The 22,938-nt window shown below is 40.5% G+C and overlaps 1 protein-coding gene across 2 annotated transcripts in view; it reads right to left on the reverse strand.

Moving 5' to 3' along the window:
• Positions 1 to 15,871, reverse strand: part of LOC308104002 (myoferlin-like) — a 38,955-nt gene extending 23,084 nt beyond the window's left edge. For both annotated transcript variants that reach the window (XM_080454248.1, XM_080454247.1), the window contains exons 1-16: positions 15,652 to 15,871; positions 14,713 to 14,768; positions 13,886 to 13,977; positions 7,344 to 7,452; positions 7,131 to 7,224; positions 6,568 to 6,728; positions 5,870 to 5,998; positions 5,638 to 5,700; positions 4,688 to 4,738; positions 4,514 to 4,544; positions 4,095 to 4,210; positions 3,773 to 3,899; positions 1,813 to 1,916; positions 1,597 to 1,665; positions 1,434 to 1,477; positions 144 to 226 (exon numbers count right to left, since the gene is read on the reverse strand). In XM_080454248.1, coding sequence (XP_080310374.1) covers positions 144 to 226; positions 1,434 to 1,477; positions 1,597 to 1,665; positions 1,813 to 1,916; positions 3,773 to 3,899; positions 4,095 to 4,210; positions 4,514 to 4,544; positions 4,688 to 4,738; positions 5,638 to 5,700; positions 5,870 to 5,998; positions 6,568 to 6,728; positions 7,131 to 7,224; positions 7,344 to 7,452; positions 13,886 to 13,977; positions 14,713 to 14,768; positions 15,652 to 15,739 — 1,417 coding nt within the window. In that variant the 5' untranslated portion in view covers positions 15,740 to 15,871. The remainder of the gene's footprint in view (positions 1 to 143; positions 227 to 1,433; positions 1,478 to 1,596; positions 1,666 to 1,812; positions 1,917 to 3,772; positions 3,900 to 4,094; positions 4,211 to 4,513; positions 4,545 to 4,687; positions 4,739 to 5,637; positions 5,701 to 5,869; positions 5,999 to 6,567; positions 6,729 to 7,130; positions 7,225 to 7,343; positions 7,453 to 13,885; positions 13,978 to 14,712; positions 14,769 to 15,651) is intronic.
• Between the last annotated feature and the right edge of the window lie 7,067 nt (positions 15,872 to 22,938).

Raw genomic sequence — 22,938 nt, forward strand, 5'->3', positions numbered from 1 at the left:
TACAAAAGCTAATCAAATTGCAGTATTTGGCATAAATGGGCTCTTGCTGTATTAAGCGCATTACTGTAGATGCACCAACTATATTAATGTAGGTATTATAATTCCAATGATTATTGTTAAAAAATGGCTTAAAATATTTATACCTTCTACTTCTCCACCAGAAGAAGCAATCTTGGCCAAGTTCAGGTACGTGGTGCCAATAGCATCATTGTTTGTCAGACGATCCCTGCAATTAGACAACACAACCTTTACCATTTTTACTGATGTGACCCTCCTACAGCATGTTCAACTGTTAGACAACAATGACCTGACATTGTGTGTTGGTGCACTTACTGTGCCACTCTCTAAATAAGTAAATAATAGTGCTACAATCAGATTCAGTGGGTTATTTCATCACCTTCTGTGGAACACCCAGTTTTCCTAACCTTTCCCTTGCACTCGTTTCCCTTCAGCCTTCCTGGATGTGAATGATTACGCTCTTAGTGCAAAGGCAAGGGTGACTGTGCCTTTACTATCAGGGGTCCTAGACTCTGGAAAAACCCCTCTTAAATGTCTTTTTAGTCAAAAACCTTTTTTGCAAACCAAAGTGAACAGCCAACAGATGAAAGAAAAAAGAAATCCCAAACATTGTCTCCACTTAAAACAGCTCTTTAATGTAGAAAATACAAAGTTTAGGTCACACTAACCTTCATCAGGTAGCACACCAGATTCCTGATGAAGGTTAGTGTGACTGAAACTTTGTATGTTCTGCATTAAAGAGCTGCTTTAAGTGAAGACAGTGTGCGGGATAATTTTTTGTCCTTTCAATGCACTTTTTAAAATGTATTAATACACATGTATTCATGCACTGATTATCCAGGACGACGGACACAATTTTGCTAGCATGGACTATTAACTTTAATCTTTTTTCAAATGACTTTTCCATACTTTCCATAATAATGTTGACATTTCATCTTTGGATTCTCAATGTTTTTTCACACTGCACATTTTGCACACATGTTTTTGTTCAGTTGCTCATTTGATTAGATTTATCTTCAGATGTATGTAAAGCAGTTATTATTAATGCAGTGCATACGTAATACTGAAGTTTGTTTATGCCATGGCTGTGCCAGCAGGATCTCAGCAACACGCTAGGAGGGGAAGGGAGTGGCCAGTTTAATTTGAGTCATAGGCAATGGCAATACTCTCATGAGGTTGTTAGTGGGACATGGGTGGATGAATTACACACACACACACACACACACACACACACACACACACACACAAGTGACCACACTCCAGTGAACTGAGGGAAAGATTTCCAGTCATCTATTGTACTGAGCCAACCCTCAAATAACTCCGCTACAGCTGCAGAAACAGCACTCTCAAAACAGAACTGAGTGAAGAAGACTCCCAGTGTTGTAAAACTAAAATAGTCAGTATGTTTCACTTACCAGTCAAAGACAGTCAGTTTGATGCGCTCACACATGGAGGGGAACTAGAGCAGAAGACAAAGAAGAATGAGTGAATGCAAAATTAAATTTGACAGGAATTTTATTTGTTGAATCATTTATTTCAGCAATTCAGAACACAGTCGGGCGTCCTGTGATCAGTTACCTTGACTTGGAGGTTCAGAAGCTGGTTCCATTCAGGGTTGGCATTCTTTTCAATGACCGGCGTACAAAGCTAGACAGAGGGGGGGGGCATTAAAAAAAATGTTTTGAATGTAATGCTACCTACGGTACGTACCAACTACATATAACCATCCAACTGTTCTTAATCAAAATTGTTCCTGGAATATGAAAGTTTAAAAAAAACTAAATTAAAAAAAACCTTTTTGCCAGCAAAGCAAGCCTCCAGGAAGGGATCCACCAGGTTCTTCTTGTTCCCATCCTTTCCAAAGATTTCTTTCACAGACTGGATGAACGCATCGTCCACTGAAATGGGTGATTCACAAGATAAACACAGAACAGATTGAGGAAACACAAGCCAAGCACAGATTGAGGAAACACAAGCCAAGCAATGTTTAGCTTAACTGTTTTCTGCAATCACAAGCCTCAACATGAGATATGTCATGAGATCATGAGACATTAAGACAACATAACAAAAAACAAAACAATGTGGGGGTCAATAAGCTAGCATAATTAAAACATTCATATGCAGGTCATTCCCAATTTCATGAAACCTTTAAAATGGTCAAGGAGTCCGTGAATGCCCTGATTTGATCCATTGTCAACAACAGACTATCAATATCTTTGACAATATTGTACATTTCATATTAATTACATTGAAATAGTCATCCATCCATTTATAGACTGCCAATAATGTTACGGTTTAGCTTTTTCCAATTCAGGAGTATCATTCTTTTAGCCACCAGCAGATCTAATGACATTAAATGAAATATTGCTTTGGAATGAATGTGGTCTGGTCTAAAATACTGAGCAAAGGGCAGGCGAGGACATCGATATGGAATATTTCACTGAGAGCTGCTACAATTGCAGTCCAAAAGGGTTGGATCTTGGGACACTCAGTGGCTCCTTTTCCACCAGTATTTCCACAGAGTGTTTCCACTGAAAATGTATTGGTTCGGAACCCTAAAAGTTGGTTCGGAACTGGAACCAATTTTTTTTTTTTTTCTTGACCTGAACTGGGAACCAAAGTGGGGGTGTCACTATTCTACAGGTTGGAAGATGCAGATGTGATATAAACAATGGCAAAAGCAAGCGAAAAATCATCATAAAAAAAAAAGAAAAGGGAAACTGTAACTGCCACTGACAATTGAATTTTCCCAGTGAAATGGAGACTTCAACCAGTCATATTCGACACATTGCTGAAAAACTGGTGGAAACACAAGCCTGTCCGCGGCCGGTACCGCAAAAGCACCAAGGTTCCAAGAATCTAGAACGTAACCATTTCTAGAACCAAAGTTATTTTGGTGGAAAAGGGGCCACAGAAATGTGGCAAAAGTGACACGTCGTGCGATCGGAGTCTAAATTAAGCTGAAGGCATTAAGCATCGTACAATGTTTTGTATGTTGTGGATGGTGCTCCATTGCCGTTAATAATCAAACTAAACAACATCTAAATATTGCTTAACTTAAACCTTTTTGCTCTTTGGGGAGCGTAGGTCATTCATTAACTTTTTCTAGCTGGTTCAGTGTTGTGCAATCATCCAAGACATCCAAGATGTTCCTTATTCCTCGAGTTCTGCCTCGACAGACCTTCTCCAGCTGTTACTGGGTCTTCCTGGCTTTCTTTTCCCCTATCGGTTCCAGGTTAAGGCCTGTCTGGACGTGTAGGAGGGTGGTGTGCCCAATCAGCCCCAATTCCTGCATTGCATTTGTGTTTCAATTTGTTCTTGTTGTGTGGTATAACAGAGCTAATATAATCTGGTTCGTATAAAAGGGGTACCATTTATAATGGTTGTTTTAAGCACTACAGATTTGATTACTAAATATTACAGAAACCGTGGTAAGCTAAAGGCCTCTTTCACAGTGCCGAAAATGACAATATTGTCTTTATAAACTTGCCCTAGAACGCTATACTGTAGGTGAGGTGACTCTCTCCAAATGTTATCACTTAATGTGTCATCAACACGGAGTGTTTGTGAGTGAAGGCTAGGTGTACAGTATGAGAAGCTAGGTGTACAGTATGAGAAATATATTGTTTCAAGAAAAAATAGCATTCCAAAACAAGTAGTTCACTATTAGAATAAACAGAACTCACAATCTTGAATCATTATTATTAGGAATTGTATATGCCCAGCAATTCTCATTGTGATAAACTGGTCTTACTCTGGGGAATGTCCTCTGCCCTGAAGACCTTGAGTGACAAGGTGACCCATCGCAGAGTTACACCTGCTGGCATGAGAATGTTACTCTCTATATCATCGTGGTCATCATTAGCCTCCCTTTTCTCTGCCTGTGTGTGAGAGAGAAAGAAAGAGAGACAGACTAAGGGTGAGAGAAAAATATAGCCAGGCATACAGCATTCAACTTATTTCTATGAGAGTCGACCATATCCACATGGCAGACATTTGGCCGTAGCTTGAATACAGTATGTTCATTGAGAAAGCAGGTACTGTAGGATCATTAGTCAGAGTGAGGGCATCCTTACTGGAGGCTCGTCCCCTGTTCCCACCACGAACAGGCTGACTTTGAGGTAACCCTTGGCCCCCTGGCTGGAGTCATCTGGGTCATTCAGCAACAGCCATTTTCTCATGATACAATGGGCTGCAATGGAAAACACACACAGTACACTCAAACACAGGTAGTATGTAGATGCAGAATATTTAAGCACATGACACTTACCTACACAGCATTGCACGCACGCACACACACACACACACACACACACACACACACACACACACACAGTGAAGTAAGAGAAAAACTATAGTGTGTAGGAGTAGTGCAAAGTAAACACACGCTTTCGCACACAGTCTCACTCCCTCACAATAACCTCCATTGACCAAATGTAAATGACACCGTGCATGCAAATGCAGTTTGTGGAGCTGTGTGTCGACTGTAGCTTACAGGGTTCATCATAGATGTAACCAACATCCACCTGTCAGAGACAAGAGATTATTCACATTAATGATTATGAAGACATTCACTTTATATGTCACAATGGTAGCCTAAAACTTTGAGGAGTGCACCAGAGTGAGAGACACTCAGTAACAGTAGAGATACCTAGACAAGAGTATGTACCTTGTACTCCCCCATAAGACTGTCCGCTCTTAGAGAGTAGGAGTTGTACACCTGTGGAGAGGGAACATGACATTTGAGCACCAGGACCATGGAATACTTTTAATGTAGGCTGAGAGACCCTATGGGTTGTGTATGTGATTATTCAAGTAAAAGCTACATACAGTTGTGTAATATGTGAATTCATTATGGTTTTAGTGAAGGATCAAATAATTATTTCGTGTGAAATAACATCGGTCTTATGTATCTTGCCACTTCAAACAGGCATATAACAAAGACTAGGCAAGCATAGTTAAGCTAGACCCTGGATAAAGGCGTGAATATCTGTTGACTGAAACCTACATTATGACTTCCACGATACTGGTAATCTAAACTGTTGTGTTCTGGTAAAAGTGAACTGGAAGTTGACTCATTCTTTCTAAAAAGAATAAAATATCAAGTTTCATAGTGAATGCATTCATTTAGCCAACTATGAACCAACAACAGACGTTCCTGCTTGAACAGACTCCTCCATTGGTGAACAATTATCTAGATACCTGAATCTCTGCACATTTTAAAATGCAAAGTGAGAGAGTATGAGTGATGCTCTAGTTAAATCATACAGATTTATTAAAGAACCAGTAGAAACACCACAGGGAAAATATATTATAAATAATATGAGATGCCTGCGGCCATGGGATAATGTACTGTAGATGCATACATTTCCAAGTAGCACATCAGTCATTCAATCTGTCTAAATGGACATGGACTATTCAAGGCCGGCCCCAGGGTCCGACAAAATATTCTGATATGAATTACGTATGCCAGCAAAACAGGTATGACAGCAAAACAGGGTCACAAATTGACTAGACACTGCTTCTTTATGAAGGTCACAAACTGAGATGGCTGGGACAGCCAGGCATGGGAGGTATATTTAAAGAATGCATAGGATTCTAGGAATTAACTTTACTTACTCGAAAGCTGATGTATTTTTCAAGCAGATCTGATGGTAGCATGTGCACGTTGAAAAAGAACATCTGGAAAAGAAAGAGAACATTTGGATTAGATTATATGTACCTTGCAACCTGAATGCTGTATGAAACAGCACCCTTGTCACATACTCGTTAAATTGAGCTTCTAATTACAATGGAAGAAACTCATTTTAAGTTGAACAGTCCTATATGGCTCACAGTGAAGTGAGTGTACCTCATCAAAGAATGGACTGTTTCCCATCTTGATCCTTGTCCTGTGGGTGTCTCCACATACGTTCACCTTCACCACCGGCTTGATGTTGTTGCCCGACAACTGGCGAGCCTCAATAATCCGGACACGGATCTGAAGGGGATATACATGAGTCAATATATGAATGAAAATGTATGTATACATAACAATTCCCATTGACACGCCATGATTCATAAAGATAATATTGGCTTATGGGAAACTTTTATGTGTATGAGAATGCCAAACTTGGTTCAAGAGTAGAAAAGGTAGCACTTAGAGCTGGGCGATATGACTTCAAATCAATATCACAATTATTTCAAATGTATGCCCCAATTATGTACAATGAAAAAAATAAATAGGGAAAAATAGGAGATATACAAGCTCGGAATGTGTCGTGATGCATTGTGAGCTTGTAGATCAGCCATTTTGCCATTTTTGTATGCCACCATTGTACACAAATTATAATACAGGGTTAAGTGGTTAATCAGACTAATCGATTTAGTAAATTAAAATAAATCAAACATCAGATAAAATTGTTCGTGTCCATTCGTTGATATCACTTGCTTCTCGGTTATTCGTTTTCTTGTCGATTATTGGTTCCAAATATCTGTTATATTTCCGAAATATTTCCGGTTAATTGCCCAGCCCTAGTAGCACTGTAGCATTAATTTAACAAACTTCACCTGGAAGTCCTGGGGCTTGTTAGTCAGTGTGTGGTGACTCCGTGACCTCCTAGCCAGCCGCTGGTTGAAGTTAGGAGGCTGACCAGGGGAGGAAGGAGCCCCTGTTGTGCCAACCAGACCCCCATCTGCCACGTTCTCACCACCCTCATCACCACCACCAGCTAAGGGGTTTTAAAACCAGAGATACAGTATTAATATCTTACTTAAATAGATTTTTATTTTTACAACAAATGGAGAGTTCCATTTCAAAACCTATCCATTTTGGAGTAAAGACATTACCTGAAGGTTATTCATATTTTCACAAGATATAGAATACAGTGGTTTGTGGCCACTTTCTGGAACTTTAGTTGTCTGCAAACTTTCCATTTCTTTTTAGCCCTATCGAATATTTTTTTAAATTTTAAATGCAACATTTTGCTAAGAGTTCAATGTGGTGCAAACATTTTTAACCATATTCTTTTAAGACCAGGAGGCTGGACGATTAGCAATTTACAGAGCATGGCATTCATAACATGAGCTAATCTGATTAATCTGCCGTTTCCTTAACGACCTCTGGAACCTACCAGCATCCACTGTGGCATTGCCTCCATGGGGATCATTTGGGTTTGACCCAGCATTGGCTGGAGGATCATAACCAATCACAAGGTCGATTGTAGACTGGAAAGAAAGTGATCGCTGGTTTATCAATTGTGCTACCATGACATGTATTATATTTATCGTAGGATTAAGATGCAGGAAAACTAGTTGGACATTAGCAACATAGTGATGAAACTTACTCCGATACTTTGACCACTTTCATTGACCAAAGGCACATTTTTGGATGGCAGTGATCTCACTTGACCTGATGCGAGGTCTCTCAACGAGATCTTGGCAGAACCAAGGAACCTGCCAGGGAAAACACGGAATACAGATCAATAAACAGATAAATATTGAGTGTTGAAAAGATGTTATGTAGTGTACAGTACATGATACCTATTTGTATGTACTGTGATGGATTCAAGTAAGGGTTGTCCATCAATTAGTGAAATGAGGGAAAACTCGAAAAAGTGCTCCTCAGAGCACAGGTCTCTGTCAGGTAAGGTAGGTTATTGTGGGCCAGCAATGTTCACAATTCGCCAACCAGGATGGAATATGAAAAATCGCATTTCTTCCTCAACCTAATGGGAATATGCGTGCAAAATTTCACAGCAATCAAACGCTGCATTCATGATTTGAGGCATTTTTAATCGGTATCGTGGAGGAACGTGTGAGTGAATCCATATCATCAGTCTGGCAATGCCAGGCTAGCAAAACATAGTCTGCGGGAAAAAGGTCCTACCATTCCAGTTGCTCTAAATAAGAATAACATGCATTGAAATTACGTATAAGAGAGAGAGACACACACACACACACACACACACACACACACACACACACACACACGTATGCTGGATAATGTCACAGCCACAAAAGGGGCACTAGGAAGGGACTCCACCCAGAGCTAACAAACCCTACCCAGGGAGGCAAACCAAACACACCCAGGGACTTAGATTCAGTCAGCAAAACACAGAAGCTATAAAAAACAGAACCTATCAAATACAGATTGTGCCACTTACTGTAGGAAGATCATATGAGCATAGTACACCGTTTTGATCACTTAAAACCAAGAGTAGAACACAAACCCAGAAAAATAATAAGCTGTGTTTTGGCAGGATCATTTACCGGAAGCAGCATTGTGTCCAAAGACACTCAGTATACCTAATGGAACATACAAAACTTCAAATAACATCTCCTTAGTTATTCTTTGGGTACATAAGGTCTTGAGTCTTGACAGGGTTCCAGTACTATAATACAAAGCATCTTGAGATAAAGCTATAGATCCAACCACAGCTACCAGTTACAGAGAATACAATTTTAGAATTCATGTGCAACTTTACATAATTAGAGTCAGACATGTCTCCACTCGTCTCCACCCTCATAAACAGTGAATTCGATGATCAGATAAAAAATAGATACAAGTTTTCTATCACCTTAAGTTATTCTTAAGCGGTTTGTCAAGTGAAGCATTATTGGCTAGATATTATTTCCTGAACACAGGACTACTGGTTATCATTTCCTGGACAAAACATTTTTGGGGCAGACAGTGTTATTAGATGGATACAGCATTATTGTCTTGGCAGTGACCAGAGCTGTAAATAATACAGAGTCTAAAAGGGAGGGATTCTCCTGTGATTTGGTGATTCCATCTACCTGGAATGCAACCTCATAAAATCTGATGGGAGGCCCTAATCTTACCAAGTTCTGGTCTGACATTTAAAGCTTACTCTAAGATGTTTCAAAAAGTCATCACAACCCCATTTGTGCACCATTTGGTTTTACACCAGAGACCTGTTCTATATACGAGGCAAAGCATACGTAATCATAGCCTTTACATCTTTGCGCGCAGGGAGACTTACAGTATCCTCCTTTCATGAAAGCTTTACCACCTAACTTTACCAGATGGATTAAACGGACTATGCATTTCTTGAAACTAGAGAAAATCAAATACACGCTTAAAAGGGTCAGTTAAAAAAAATCAAGGAGATTTGGACCCCCTTCCTTGACTATTACGAAAGCTTACGGGTACCATTTAACGAGGAGGCCTAAGTGGGTGGAACAGCAAGGTTCATCTTTCCCTCCTTCCCTTCCCTCTCCCCTTCCTTTCTTTCCCACTTTGACCTTTTCTCTCTCTTTTTTTAACACACATTTTTTTTCAACAATAAATATATTTTACATATCTTGTTCCAGATTTGTATGTTTGAAACAAAACCAATAAAAAAACAGTAAATCTGATGGGATGACCAGTAATCCACAGCACTCATTTCCCAGGCATTCTCTTGCAAAGGGGCTTTTGGGAAACTCTGGGGTTGTTCCCTCAATGCATGAGACATTTCTTAGTAAAGCCATTTAATTTGATTCCCAGTCATTTAATGCCAACTAATTCAAATAAGTGATTGGTTGGTTAGTTTGTCGATCGATCAGGCTGATGGACCAGATTCTGAACTTAATAACTGAATCAATTACTGAACTGAAACATGACATGGATGCGTTGTATAGCTGCATCCTAACATACCTTGCAGTGATATTGCCCTAAAAACAAACAAAGCCAGAAACTAGCCAGAACCGTTTACTTATTAGTTAAGAAAGTGGGAAGGGTCAGTGCTACTGTTTGACTAATACTCAAACAGTCATTGTGTTTGACCATGAACAAAGGCCCTCTTAATACTTCCACGCAAATGACAGAGGCACAGACCCAAAACAGACTTGTGACCATTGTCAGAAACTAGTGAGTCAATGGGAAATATTCCACCACTGATGAATAAACTGCCATGTCCTTCCTTACAAAGGGAAACAATGAAGCACCGAGCTGGTGAACTAATCTGTGCATGTTATTTGCGTAAAATAAAGTGAGATTTTTCCATTCTCCAGGATGTTAGGTGTCCACAGTCAGGTCAGACAGGGGGATCCATCTCCATAGAGTTGTCACAGAAAGTAGACAGGTTTCCCCTGAATCCCCTATATCCGTCATTTCCCAAGTGTTTCCATGTATGACGAAACCATGGTATGTGTCAGCCAAATAACTAGGATCACCCATCTGTGAAGGGAGGGGGGGGGGTTCCAACACAAGCATCCTTGATATCCTTGGCTGTGTTTTAATCTATAACGTTACTCCCTTCTGCTGTCATCAAGTCATTTCCCTTCACTGGTTTGGAGAGATGGAGGAGTGCGAGTGAACTGATAGAGGTATTTGCTTACATTAATCTCAGAGGATGTGAACAAGCTTGGTCTAGTGTGTAGCAATTCATGTTATGCTTCCCTGATCACAGCTATTACAGAATAGAATTGCTAGCATTCAAGAGTACACATAATGTCCCACTTTAATGTTATTTAACCTAAAGCTATGATGCACCAAGGCAAATACACACATTGGTTATGTGAATTTTTAGGGATGTTGGATCGACTTACATTCATTCTGCATCTCCTAGCGCTAACCTTAACCCTAATAATTACATACCTAAACATAACATTATGAAATTGCAGTAAAATCTATTTGGGGTGTCAAATTATTAAATTATGTCCCCGCTAGTTTGATGATCAAATCTTAGCCCGTCAGAAACACTCATATGTTTTCAATTATCATTTTTCCCATATCAAGTAAAAAAATGTGTAGCCTCGGGTGAAATAAAGGCAATGCTGGACATCCAAAGACTCAAAGTTTTTTCCCTCAAGCTATCAGAGCTCTGAACAAGGACCCAGCTGTCTTTAAACTGTAAATATCCGGTCAACAACACAACACAGTATTTTTTGGGGCAATCTCTTTGCATCATTTAGTTTTTCTTCTTTCCATTGTATCTACGTAGCTCAGAATTATTCACCACATAATATTTACTGTTATTTTAAGTGCACTATGTATATACTGTTCATCCTTCTGGTGCATGAATGTAGTAGAACTACATTCTGTATAATGTATCTTCAGTTGCAACTTGCCAATTTACTTATCCATTTATATAATGTATATTTTCCATTTTGGCTGCAATATATGTAGCTGAAAACAACTTTCATGAGATGAAATTAGTAATTCCTACTTTATATTGTACTAGATAACCAGATTTGTTATAAAGTTAGGTAATACAATGGCTTAAATAAATGCCATTAATTGAAGTTTTACGGAATATGCAACGCCTTGAGTGAGCTGTGATGCGCCTGTGAAACATGGAACAATCTATTCTTTGACATGAAATGGGAAATGATAAAACAATATCTATTCAGTCAGTATAGCCTATACTTTTGTAACGTTTTTTTTTGTGAGATCTAACGTTCATAGTGACAGAACACTATGCAACCAAAAAAAACAAACAGAAGTCTCGCTAGACGAGATTGAAATCTCGTCTAGCGAGACTTCTGCTTTTTTTGTGTTTTTGTGTTCTGTCACTATGAACATCAGATCTAAAAATAAAAAAGATAAACGTAAAATATGTGATCTAACGCAAGGCCTATCCGCGCACGTTTTAAGCTGTGGCGGACCCGGGATGGAGTTATGAAATTTGTCTACTGTACCATTCATCCTAAGATATCATAACATCATAGAAAAGGTAAGAAAACCTTAGTCCAAAATTCTCCTTTAAGTCACAATTCCCAAAAATATGATAAAGAAGTTTTACCAAGGAATCACTCCAAACAGGGCTTTTTAGATTGCTCAGAGTGCAAATCACTCTCTTCAGGCGAGTCCGGTCTGGAACTGTCTAGCATCATTGCCACATGGACTGCCCGTTTCAGCTCACCCTACATTTGAATTCTGAATCAATTAAAGTGATGCGTGACTCCTGGTGCATTGGTTCTGCCTGGCACCGCCAGGGAAAAATGGAACTGTGATCTTGCGAGGCCAGCTGCTGTGCAAGGTTACAGGGTGCCAGGGCCACTGAAGAGCTCATGAGACAGATTATTATACTTTTTTTTTTTATCTGAAACTATCATTTTCACAATCAAACATTCGTATGCGTTTGGAATAATTATTATGTTCAAATTTGTCATTTGTTGACAGCCCTGGTGAGGTTATTCACTACCATTATAGCCTACAATGAGGCACGGTCTGAACCCTGCTGGCAAAATGAAATTAAGAGTAATGGCAGACATTCTGAGCTTTAACCTTTCACAGCAAAAGTAAGCAACTGCCATAGCATCAGCATTCCTCTCAGCTCAAATACCTGATGCTCACTGACGAAAACGATCAAATTCCTGACTCAAGGAGATGCACGAGACTGGACTGCAATTAACATAAACAGTCTTATGACCATCTCCTGGCCAGTGTAGAGAGTAGTGTTCTAAAATTCAATGAGCACAGATAGAACAAGTTTAAACTCTTCTGTGTTGTTGCCAAGGTTACAGTGGAGAAACAGCAGCTGCAAAACTATTTGGGAAAACCAAGCAGAGAGCGACAGAGACTTCCTACTCTACTCCCCCCCCCTGTTCACATCATTAGGGAGGGAGTGTGTCAGCAGGGCCGGCCCAGTGGAAAACTTTACTAACTTTACATGGCAGACTCATGTGCACTCATGAGCTAGATTCGCTTATGAAAAGCACCTCCCACAGTTATGACTTAGCCAAGCCCTGGATAATACTGTAAAAATGTATGGTATAGTCACAGGCATAAATAAACTGAAAATATACATGGCCGCTTTGACACACTTCATGTGACACTCTAGTTTTGATATATTTCGATGTTCTTAGCACAGACAAGACTTTGATCGCCCTAATTAGCAAAACCCTGGAAACATTCTCTGTGGTTTATTCTACAGTAGATTGGTCCCATATGTGACTCTGTCTTCACTGCACTTTGGAAATAAACAACCCGCCTGTGAATGAGTTTGAAGCATCACAGAAACTTTTGAGTTACTCTGTTCCACTCTGTCACTTTGTCAGGGATCAATGTTTTATAACTAAGCTCACTTTTAGCAATAGCCTTGGTAACACTGATGTGTCCGATATTTCTCTGTACACTGCAAATCTTCAGGACACTCAGTATTTTATAATGTAGTAGACACAGTAAAATCCAACATGGAGTCTGGTCAAAAGCCTCAACATATTCTCTCATATTTCAAAGCCATCCATTCTGGCTCTCCCCCTCGTTCTGAATGTTTTCCTTTCCTCCACACAGTCATACTCATGCCGGAGAGCGATAGAGAGAAGGGAAGACAAACAGTGCCTAAGCCATTCATTCATTGTTGCCTAACCAGGATCCCAGCTCTTGCCCACTCAGCCCGTACAAGTCTCAGCATGGCAAGCAGGCAGGGCGTGGGTTATAGAGAGACCGGGTGCACCGGGAAGCAAGACAACCAGCCTCTCTGTATTAGGAACAGGACTCAAATATTGGCTTGAAGTGCCTATCCAAACGTATCATTTGCCTCAAACATTACTGTGGCATTGTAGGTGATAAAAGTATAAAGTCACAGTGAAAAGAGGTGACCGAGGGGGACTTTGGTATGCATTGTTCCTTAGCACGAGCCTGACTGATATATTTGTCATCCGGACGGTTAGCCTATCACAAATGTTATTACAGCGAAAACCTCTTTTTATATAACTAATGCTGAAAATAGGCTTTTCTGAAAATAGACACACACACACACACACACACACACACACACACACACACATACTTAAGAAAAGGTTTGCAGTGTGATCCATGAGGTGGGGCCCAGAGTGTCTGTCGCTCTTACAACACTTCTATTTCATCAGGTGAAAGCAACTCCAGTAGCCAGGCAGTGGATTTAAAGGGCTCAAGTTGTGGGGGGGTCTTACTCACTTATCTTTCCCAATAGTTTCATAGTCTTTCACAATGACGTCGATGTAGGAGGAAGAGTCCAACGCAGAGCCTTTCAGATCAAACTCAAGCACCTGTAAGGCATAACGACAGGAGACAAACAGACCATCAGCTATGGATACACAGATGCCTCTAATGCCTATATTTTGCCTCTTGAACAAAAATGGTCGTCTGACTGCACCGCTTGTCGCAAATAACTGATTGTCAAGTAAATAAATCAGAAATCAGTTATTTTCATTGAGTGACACTGTTGTATGGTGAATTGTGAATTAGCCGGCATTAAGGAATATACTTGTAGGTACAAGGGACTAGCCTAGTAGCATATAGGCATCTATTCTTCCCCGATCTACCCTGTAATTTGAACACTGTACCACCAATAATGGATATTTGTATTGTTTATCAGGGAGAAAATAAACTACATTTTCCTCCAACATGGTGGCGTGTCCCTCACCACCCTACAAACATTCCATGACAGGACTGCTATTGACACAAGTCGTCTTTTTAGAAAGAGATTCTGTATTTAAATGTGATTACGACCAGAGGCCTTAATAACCTTGCTAGATAAAGACAAATACAATTAATAATTTTGTACAGGACAGTAAGTATCATATCACATCACATCCCCACGCTTAATCATAGACTATGTAAACATATATCCCATTTACAGGGAAGTCAAGTTATATCTTGGAATCAAATGGATTAAACATGACAAATCAATTTGTCTTTGCTGGAATGCATAAGGTTCACATGGTGTGTGTGTGTGTGTGTGTGTGTGTGTGTGTGTGTGTGTGTGTGTGTGTAAAGATTACCTCATTCCACACTGGGTTCACCTCACTGTCAATTGATTTGGTTTTCTTCTTTTCATCTGAAAGTGTAATGCATTTTTGTGAAAACCAAACATGAAAGCCTATAGCCTACTGTAGGCTACTGTCAGTTTCTCGTTGGTACATGATTTGACATCCATGCAATACACTCAGGTAATTATATAATTTGATCTGTCTGGGCAAGGTGGGTGACGCCTTATTGTGCAGTTCTATCCAATGCATACAGTAGTAACACAGCATCCCATCCAGGTGAGTTACACATCACCGTTTGTCAAAGTGGGGTCCAGGACAGCTCTGTAGCCTAGCTCTGAGTCTGAGTGTGCAAATGGAATTTGGTTTGGTCCAAATTACATGTTTACCAGTTACATGGCAATCTTGTCAGGAGGCAGCAGTCAGTGTCCACCGACCTCTGCTCAAGTCCATGACAAGACGGAAAGTTATTTCTCAATAACTCGATTTCAGAGCTCTATGTGGCTCAGTTCATTTACCAAGGGAGGGTCAGAGACTGAGTAGTAGATACCTACAGTCGTATGGGGCCAACTCTTTGCCATTTTCATCTTAAAAAAATGCATTAAAATGAACTTAAATTTATCCCATGTATAAATATGATCATTACCCGGTTTGTAACATGTAGATGGAAGTTGTCTATTGTACAAAACGCCACAACTATTGCATTTTGACGTTACTTCCCCGACCCCCATAGTCGCCGACAAACCTTCTTGACGGCAGTCATATTGACAATTAAGTAAGCCTATATAATTACTTCCTCCACAGGTGTTACCAATTACACTAATTAAAGCTCTTTTGAGCGTGTAGCAAAGACAGCCTTCTAGCATGCACCCGGACACTGGTTTGAATGGAACACAAAGGGATAATTACCTGGAGTAGTAGTATTACATTTAGACAAAACTCAGTCTCTCTTACCTTTGAAAATGATAGATGTGACGGGATCAGGGCTACTAAAACTCTTCTTAGGCAGTGCCTTGGCGGATTCTACTACAACTCGCAACATTGTGGAAAAAATAAATAGCCTAAAAACTACAAAATCAGTGGAGTTTAAAACTGTCTCAAGTCATTCCACAGGCTGTGCGGCAGCATCCTCACTGCCGCCCCATCACTGAAGACAACGGGCAGGAGAGTGGAGGAAATAGCTCACAGGGTGTAATTTAGGGGAAAAGAGGGCGGGTCACGAGAGTCGAATTATCCTGACTGGCAGCCAGTGGTGGAAAAAGTACTCACATTTACTTAAGTAAAAGTATCAATACTGCAATGTAGAAATACTCTTATTGCAAGTAAAAGTCCGGAATTCAAAATGTACTTGAGTAAAAGTACAAAAGTATTAATATAAAAATGTACTAAAAGTAGAAAGTTCTCATTGTGCAGAATTTCACAAGTTTTCAAATGAATAAAATGTATCAAAATCTTTTGAAAATGGCACATCTACATGCTCACAATGCGTTGTGAGCTTGTAGATCGGCTATTTTCAAATGGCCGATATAGGGCTGAAGTGGTTAATGTGTGTTTTGTAATAATAATACAAATTTACAAAGTAACTAGTAACTACATGAGTTTTCAAATACTTGTAGTGGAGTAAAAGTACAATATTTGCCTCTGAGATGTAGTGGAGTAGAAGTAAAAGTACTGAAAATTGGAAATACTCCAGTAAAGTAAAAAAAAAGACCTAAAAAAGTACAGTACTTGAGTACATGTAATTAGTTACTTTACACCACTGCTGGCCTGGCAGCGCCCTGCTACAATGCTGCCACCATCAAAGCCCCCAGAACCCAGTGGTTGCATTGAAGCGAAATGGACATGCTGGCCATTCGTAGGTACTGCAGCTTAAACGGACGGGGCCACTGCACAATGTACGAGCGAAAACTGTTTCGACCAATGGGCTCGACTCACGAGCTTGCGCACAAGCTTGCGCACGGGGCCGCGCACCTCTGTGACGTAAAACGCGTCACTTCTGTGACGCAGAACGTATCACAGTGGCCCCAAATAGGCTACGCCCATCACACTTTCCAACCCGGAAGAAGGGGTGAATTCGCTTCATGCGCTGAGTGAGCAACTCAATGCAAGTGGATGGGAGGGGATTTCGGGTGCCCTCTCTCTCTATGGCCACCATAGACAAATAAAGGTAGAACCATTGGTAGAACGCCTCCTCCAACTCTGGGGCGTCTGTATCGCGGCCGCCATATTAGAGGGGGCACGCTCCCTCTACTGGCCAATCAACCACAGCGCGTCTTTTCCGAGACTTGGCAGAATCTAGTTGTATGAAATTAAAAATACATACAACGGGATTCTTTTCCAGTGGTTTTCAACCAGTGGTCCGGGGACCACCAGTGGTCCTTGAGGGACCCAGCAAAATGTGTTAATAGCGTCACAATCATTTTTAACCACTTAGGGACCAGTCGACCTTTACAGAAGGGGGTCCCTGGAGGAAAATAGGGGAGGGTCATGCCTTTCTAATTTTAGTACAAGGGAGGGTCAGCTAATTTTACTTTGAATCCAAGGGAGGGTCATGCAATTTTGATTTGATAAAATAGTCCGTTTTTTATTTTATTTACCTTTTTAGTACAGCAGAACAGTGGTCAACCCCTCTCTATTTCAAAGGATACAAATGATTCAAATCCAGTAACACCTTGGTCTATTTATAATCAATGACGGTCGAACAAGCCATCAACGCACAGCAAGTGTGAATGACCCAGTCAAATCTATTCAGAGTCTTAACAATCGTGGTTGAACAATTAAGCAACACTTCATCAGTTGTTAGGCATATTAGAGAGATGCATTATCCCAATTTCCAACACAGAGATATCCTCTTTTAAGTGTGTTTTTGTTGCTCATAGAATTACATACACCAGGTAGGTTATAATGACAATTTATAACTGGGTATTCATAATCATTTGAAGTAATTCTGTGCATGTGATTCATTTGGATCTATATGGACAGTTGTGCATAGATGCCAGCCTAGCTCCACAAGTAAAACCAGAATCATCAGGCCATAATTGATAGCTTAATTTGTTACATGTAGGCCATGGGGTTTCAACTGATTATGAACCAGGGACCACCACCCTGACTGAGAATCAACCTGGGGACCACTGTTGTGTTGGGAGGGGGGATATGGGCGTGGTGTGGGGGGAAAAGCTTGAAATTAAATAATGACTGTTATGGCCTTAATTGAATTTGTTAATTTGAGGTGAATTACATCAAGCCCTTAACAGTCATTATTTAACTGAGATATGCTAGTGGTCCAGAGCTCAGAAAAGATTGAGAACCACTGATCCATTCCTTTCCCGTGGTTGCCCTTATTCTGTTATCTTAACCTTCCATATTAAACTCATGTTAACTGATTCATTGCAACATATGTATGAGCAAGCACATGCAATTGAAATGGGCACATTTCCTACTAATGATGACTCAACCAGGTAAACTGGTAGTTTCCCTTGAAATTCTAACTCCCATTTCTGTGGAAGTTCTTGACATCCGACTTCCAAGTAACTGACAACATTGATGGGTCATCATACATCATACTGTTTCTCAACTAGTGGCCGATAATAACTTAAAAAAACGATTACAAAGTGCTTTGTACACACAAATAAATACATTTGTGCAAGCTTAAGGGAGAAGTGAAGTTCTCACTAACTATAAACCCATTGTTTCAGAGGACAGATAGACACTAATATAACAAATATAATATAATATAACACTGCATAACTATAAATTCCACAAACCTCATATTTTTGTCATCTGGACTTTACCAACGAAGTGCAGCCTAGTTATTTCCAACAACTAAAAAAAAAACTATAATACCAGATACAGTATAATACCATGTAAACAATCTTAGAGTAGATGTAAGCCTATTTGAGAGTGCAGAGGCACAATTGCTTTGATGCATGTCACATTAACGAGCGTCAACGAGCATCAGCTGACACAGAGGGGAGGTCTGCAGTGCTTTAAACTGAAAATGACTGGAGTCTGTTTCATTTCTCTCCAAAATACCTTGAATATGATGGAAGACATGATTAACTAGAAAAAGCGCTCCTCGGAGCACAGGTCTCCACCAGGTCAGGTATGTTATTGTGGCCTCCTGTTGGCTCTATAATAGGCCAATGTGAAAAGGGTGGCATTTCTTCTTAGGCCTTTTACCGCAATCGGACACAGCATGCATGATTTGAGGCATTTTGTTCCAAAAGGGTCAATCTGAAAAGGGTGGCATTTCTTCCTCGGCCTAGTGGGAATGTGCATGTGAAATTTCACGGATATTGCAAGCTGTGTTCATGATTTGAGGCATTTTGTTCAAAACAGACCAATCCTGCAAACTTTGGAAGCCAACCTTAGCCAATAAGGATGGAATCTGGAAAATTGGACAGATCCGGGTTGATCACACGACTATAGAGATACTGTGTACATATTTGCATGACGTTTGGATCAAATCTGTAAGAGTAAAATAAAAAAAATGGGTTTTGCACAAATCGGCCTCCTGGTGGCACTATAACAGGGCCAGGCCCATGTGAAAAATTTGGGGCAGAGGTTCTGAATTGGCATTGAGGGAGTGTGTGTGCACTGTTTCGCAGCGACCGGGCCAACGGTGCCGGAGATTAGCTGCTAACGGACGGACAGGACACAAGGACAGGACACACGGACGGACAGGGTGCAAAACATACTCTCTCGCCATGTCTTTCGGCCTGGTGGAGACAATAAAGACTATTATACAAGACAATAAACACATCTTCATATATTGATTGAATACTTAATCAGACAGAAATATACACCAGCAGGTAAATAGCCTGGAAACCAGACAAATCTGCCAGTGCAAATCCGCCCCTTGGAAATGCACGTTCCACACAGAGATTCCAGATATTAGTCTGGCTATGCCAGACTAGCAGGTACAGTATGTACATGAGGTTAGACATACGTTGCAAGGTGGTAACACTTGGGTGTAGGTCCACATTAGCAGCAGGTCTGTACATGAGATTAGACATTAAGGTGCAAAAGTGTTCACAACACATTGTCCGGGTCACATAGAATGGTAGTCTGCATAGGGGGGCGGTAACATTCACAGGTAAAATCCACATGCTAGATCCACAAGGAAAAGTAAAGTGCATGGTCAGGCCTTGATCAACAGTCAGCAGCCGGGTGGAAACTGTTCAGAATCCCGGTGGTGTTGCCCTTGATACTACATTAGGCTTCCTTGCCTGGCTACAATGATAATAATAATACATTTTTATTTATAACGCAATTTACCTTTTTGCAAATCACAAAGTGCTACAGGGTTTAAAAACAATGGCAAAAAATAACAAAGGCAAGACAAAAACAAAAAACACATTTGGCAACAACAAGACCCTTCTTTGGGTAAAATGTATATTAAAAAAATATAGAGTAAAAAAAACTAAAAAGACTAAGCAAAAGCTTTGTTAAATGTTTTGACTCCATTTTTCGGGGCTCTCAAATGGTCAGGGAGGGCATTCCACAGGCGTGGGGCAGTGGGGCAAAATGCCCGAAGTTTGTTCATGGGGGCAAGGAGAAGGTTGGCGTTGGACGAGCTAAGGTTCCGAGTGGGGGGTTGTGGTTTGAGAAGTTCTTTGAGGTAGGGGGGGAGCATTGCCGTGGATGCACTAATGAGTCAGAAGGGAAATCTTGTATTCAGTCCTGAAAGTGATGGGGAGCCAGTGAAGTGAAGGAAGTGAGTGTGATGATGTGGTCAAAATGTCGCATTCTCATCAGTTGTGTCAAGCCAGAAACAGGATTGTGTCAAGGAAACTGGCAACAGTAAATAAGTCTGTTGGAGTTTTGCCTAAAGGGAATTGGAACCCACCCCGTCTTGTTCCATCTGTGAAAATGTAGTTTGGGTGTCTAGTCAACCTACAATGCTCTCATTAGGTTGATAAAGTCATGCTGTTGCAATACTTTCCTCAAATTTCCGCATTCTCATTTATTGTGCATAGATACTCTTTATTGATCCCTGTGTGTCATCACAACCTAAGTGTGAAAAACACGACAGGAACAGCTAAATAACTTAATAACAATAGAAGTACAAAAATGCAGTTGTGTAAAGTGACTAAGAACATTTACTGAAGTACTATTTTACTATTTTTGTAGTAGGCCTATATTACTTCTACTCCACTACATCTCAGAGGCAAATATTGTACTTTTACTCCACTACAACTATTTGAAAACTTTAGTTTAGATGAATAGATCAATTAACATGACTTTTTCTCCTCTGATGGGTAGCGTAGCCTTAAGTTTCAGGTAGTTATTTATAACACTGATGTCTCCGATATTTCTGTGTACACTGCAAATCCTCAGGACACTCAGTGTTTATTAGAAGAGGTTGTGTCCTGTATTTTCAACACAGTACGCTTCGATATTCATTCCACTCTAAAGCAAATCACGGATTATTATCCTGTCTCAAGTTACTGTACTAAAAAAGTACAGCTTTCGAACAAACAACCTACCCCAGACGGAAATGTAATTTAATTCAGCCACTAGAGGGCACCAAAATCCCATACTCTGAGGAGACTCCGTCAAGTATTGTCTCATCATCTGTGTGTACTTTTACCACTGGGAAGTAGTTTAATGGTTCTCCTGGATGCGAATTGAGAAGCAAGCTGCATGCAAATGCTCTCTGATCACGTCCAACCCAGATTATGGCACAAACAAGGGGTTGAATTCGTTCTCCTGCTATGCAACAAACATGTGGAATGTCCTAACCAAAAGTAGTGAAGGAGTGTAAAACCCTACTCTCCTTCAAAATTGCCCTGAAAGAGTACCTTCAGGCAGCTGCAATCCAAAACTGGCCCCTGTAAGAGTCATAACATTGTGTCAATAACAGTCATGTCATGGAATGTTTGTAGGGTGGTGAGGGACACGCCACACGCCACCATGTTGGAGGAAAATGTAGTTTTCTCCCTGATAAACAATACAAATATCCATTATTGGTGATACAGTGTTCAAATTACAAGGTAGATCAGGGAAGAATAGATGCCTACATGGCTATTAGGCTAGTCCCTTGTACCTACAAGTATATTCCTTAATGCCGGCTAATTCACAATTCACCATACAACAGTGTCACTCAATGAAAATTTCTGATTTCTTTACTTACCAGATGACAAATTGTGTTCAAGAGGCAAAATGTAGGCATTAGAGGCATCTGTGTATCCATAGCTGATGGTCTGTTTGTCTCCTGTCGTTATTCCTTACAGGTGCTTGAGTTTGATCTGAAAGGCTCTGCGTTGGACTCTTCCTCCTACATCGACGTCGTTGTGAAAGACTATGAAACTATTGGGAGTGATCGTACCAAATATTTCATACGCCACGAGCTGGTGAAACCTGGGATCATTATATTTGATGATTTCCCATTGGGCTTGGAAATCATCCTTTGAATGCAATGAAAGTAATGAATGACGACTCGGCGGCGGGCACTGCACTCCCTCAAGTCCTTGCCGATGCCTGCACCGAGTTTGAAGTCAGTCGGTCCCATATGACCATATATGGGCATAGTGGTCAGATCTGTGGCTCTGGACAACCGGATCTCCATATATGCCTAAATACTGTATGGGCATATCGGGTTTGTTTATGGTTATGTCTGAGTCATAGTGACATGCCTGTATATGGGCGTATCAGGTTTGTTTGTTTATGGTTATGTCTGAGTCATAGTGACATGCCTATATATGGGCATATCGGGTTTGTTTATGGTTACGTCTGAGTGACGTGGCCCTCCCAGTAGCCAATTGTAATATAGGATGGCTTGGTAATCAATCTTCACAGCACATAAGGTGGGTTAGATCTGTGCATCATCTGTGTTCATCAGCAGAAGGACTTACAACGGCTGGAGGATATGTATCAATGTCCTGAAGTGATTGAATAATGCCATCATTCAAATACTTTACATGCATGCAATTGTTTGCGTCAGGACTAAGGTGCCTAGGGCACATGGCCTGACAACACTGCTTTAGACACTGAACAAGCTTTTCTTCATGATCTACTGTAGCTGAGGTTGATTGGTCTCGCATTTCTTTGATTCCATCGGTTGATGGCGCCTTTTGCTTTTTTCATGACCCCTTTCTTTCTTTGATCAATAGACATGCTCCTTTCAAGTAAGTGAGAATCAAAAATCGATAAAATCCCTGGTTTACTGGCGACTTAGCTGATGTCATAAACGCACGCAATAAGCAATGGTTACTGGCTAGGAAAACTAAGTCTGACAAC

This window comes from Gymnoscopelus braueri (genome assembly GCF_963280865.1).
Source record: "Gymnoscopelus braueri genome assembly, chromosome: 17".
Taxonomy (NCBI): Eukaryota; Metazoa; Chordata; class Actinopteri; order Myctophiformes; family Myctophidae; genus Gymnoscopelus; species Gymnoscopelus braueri.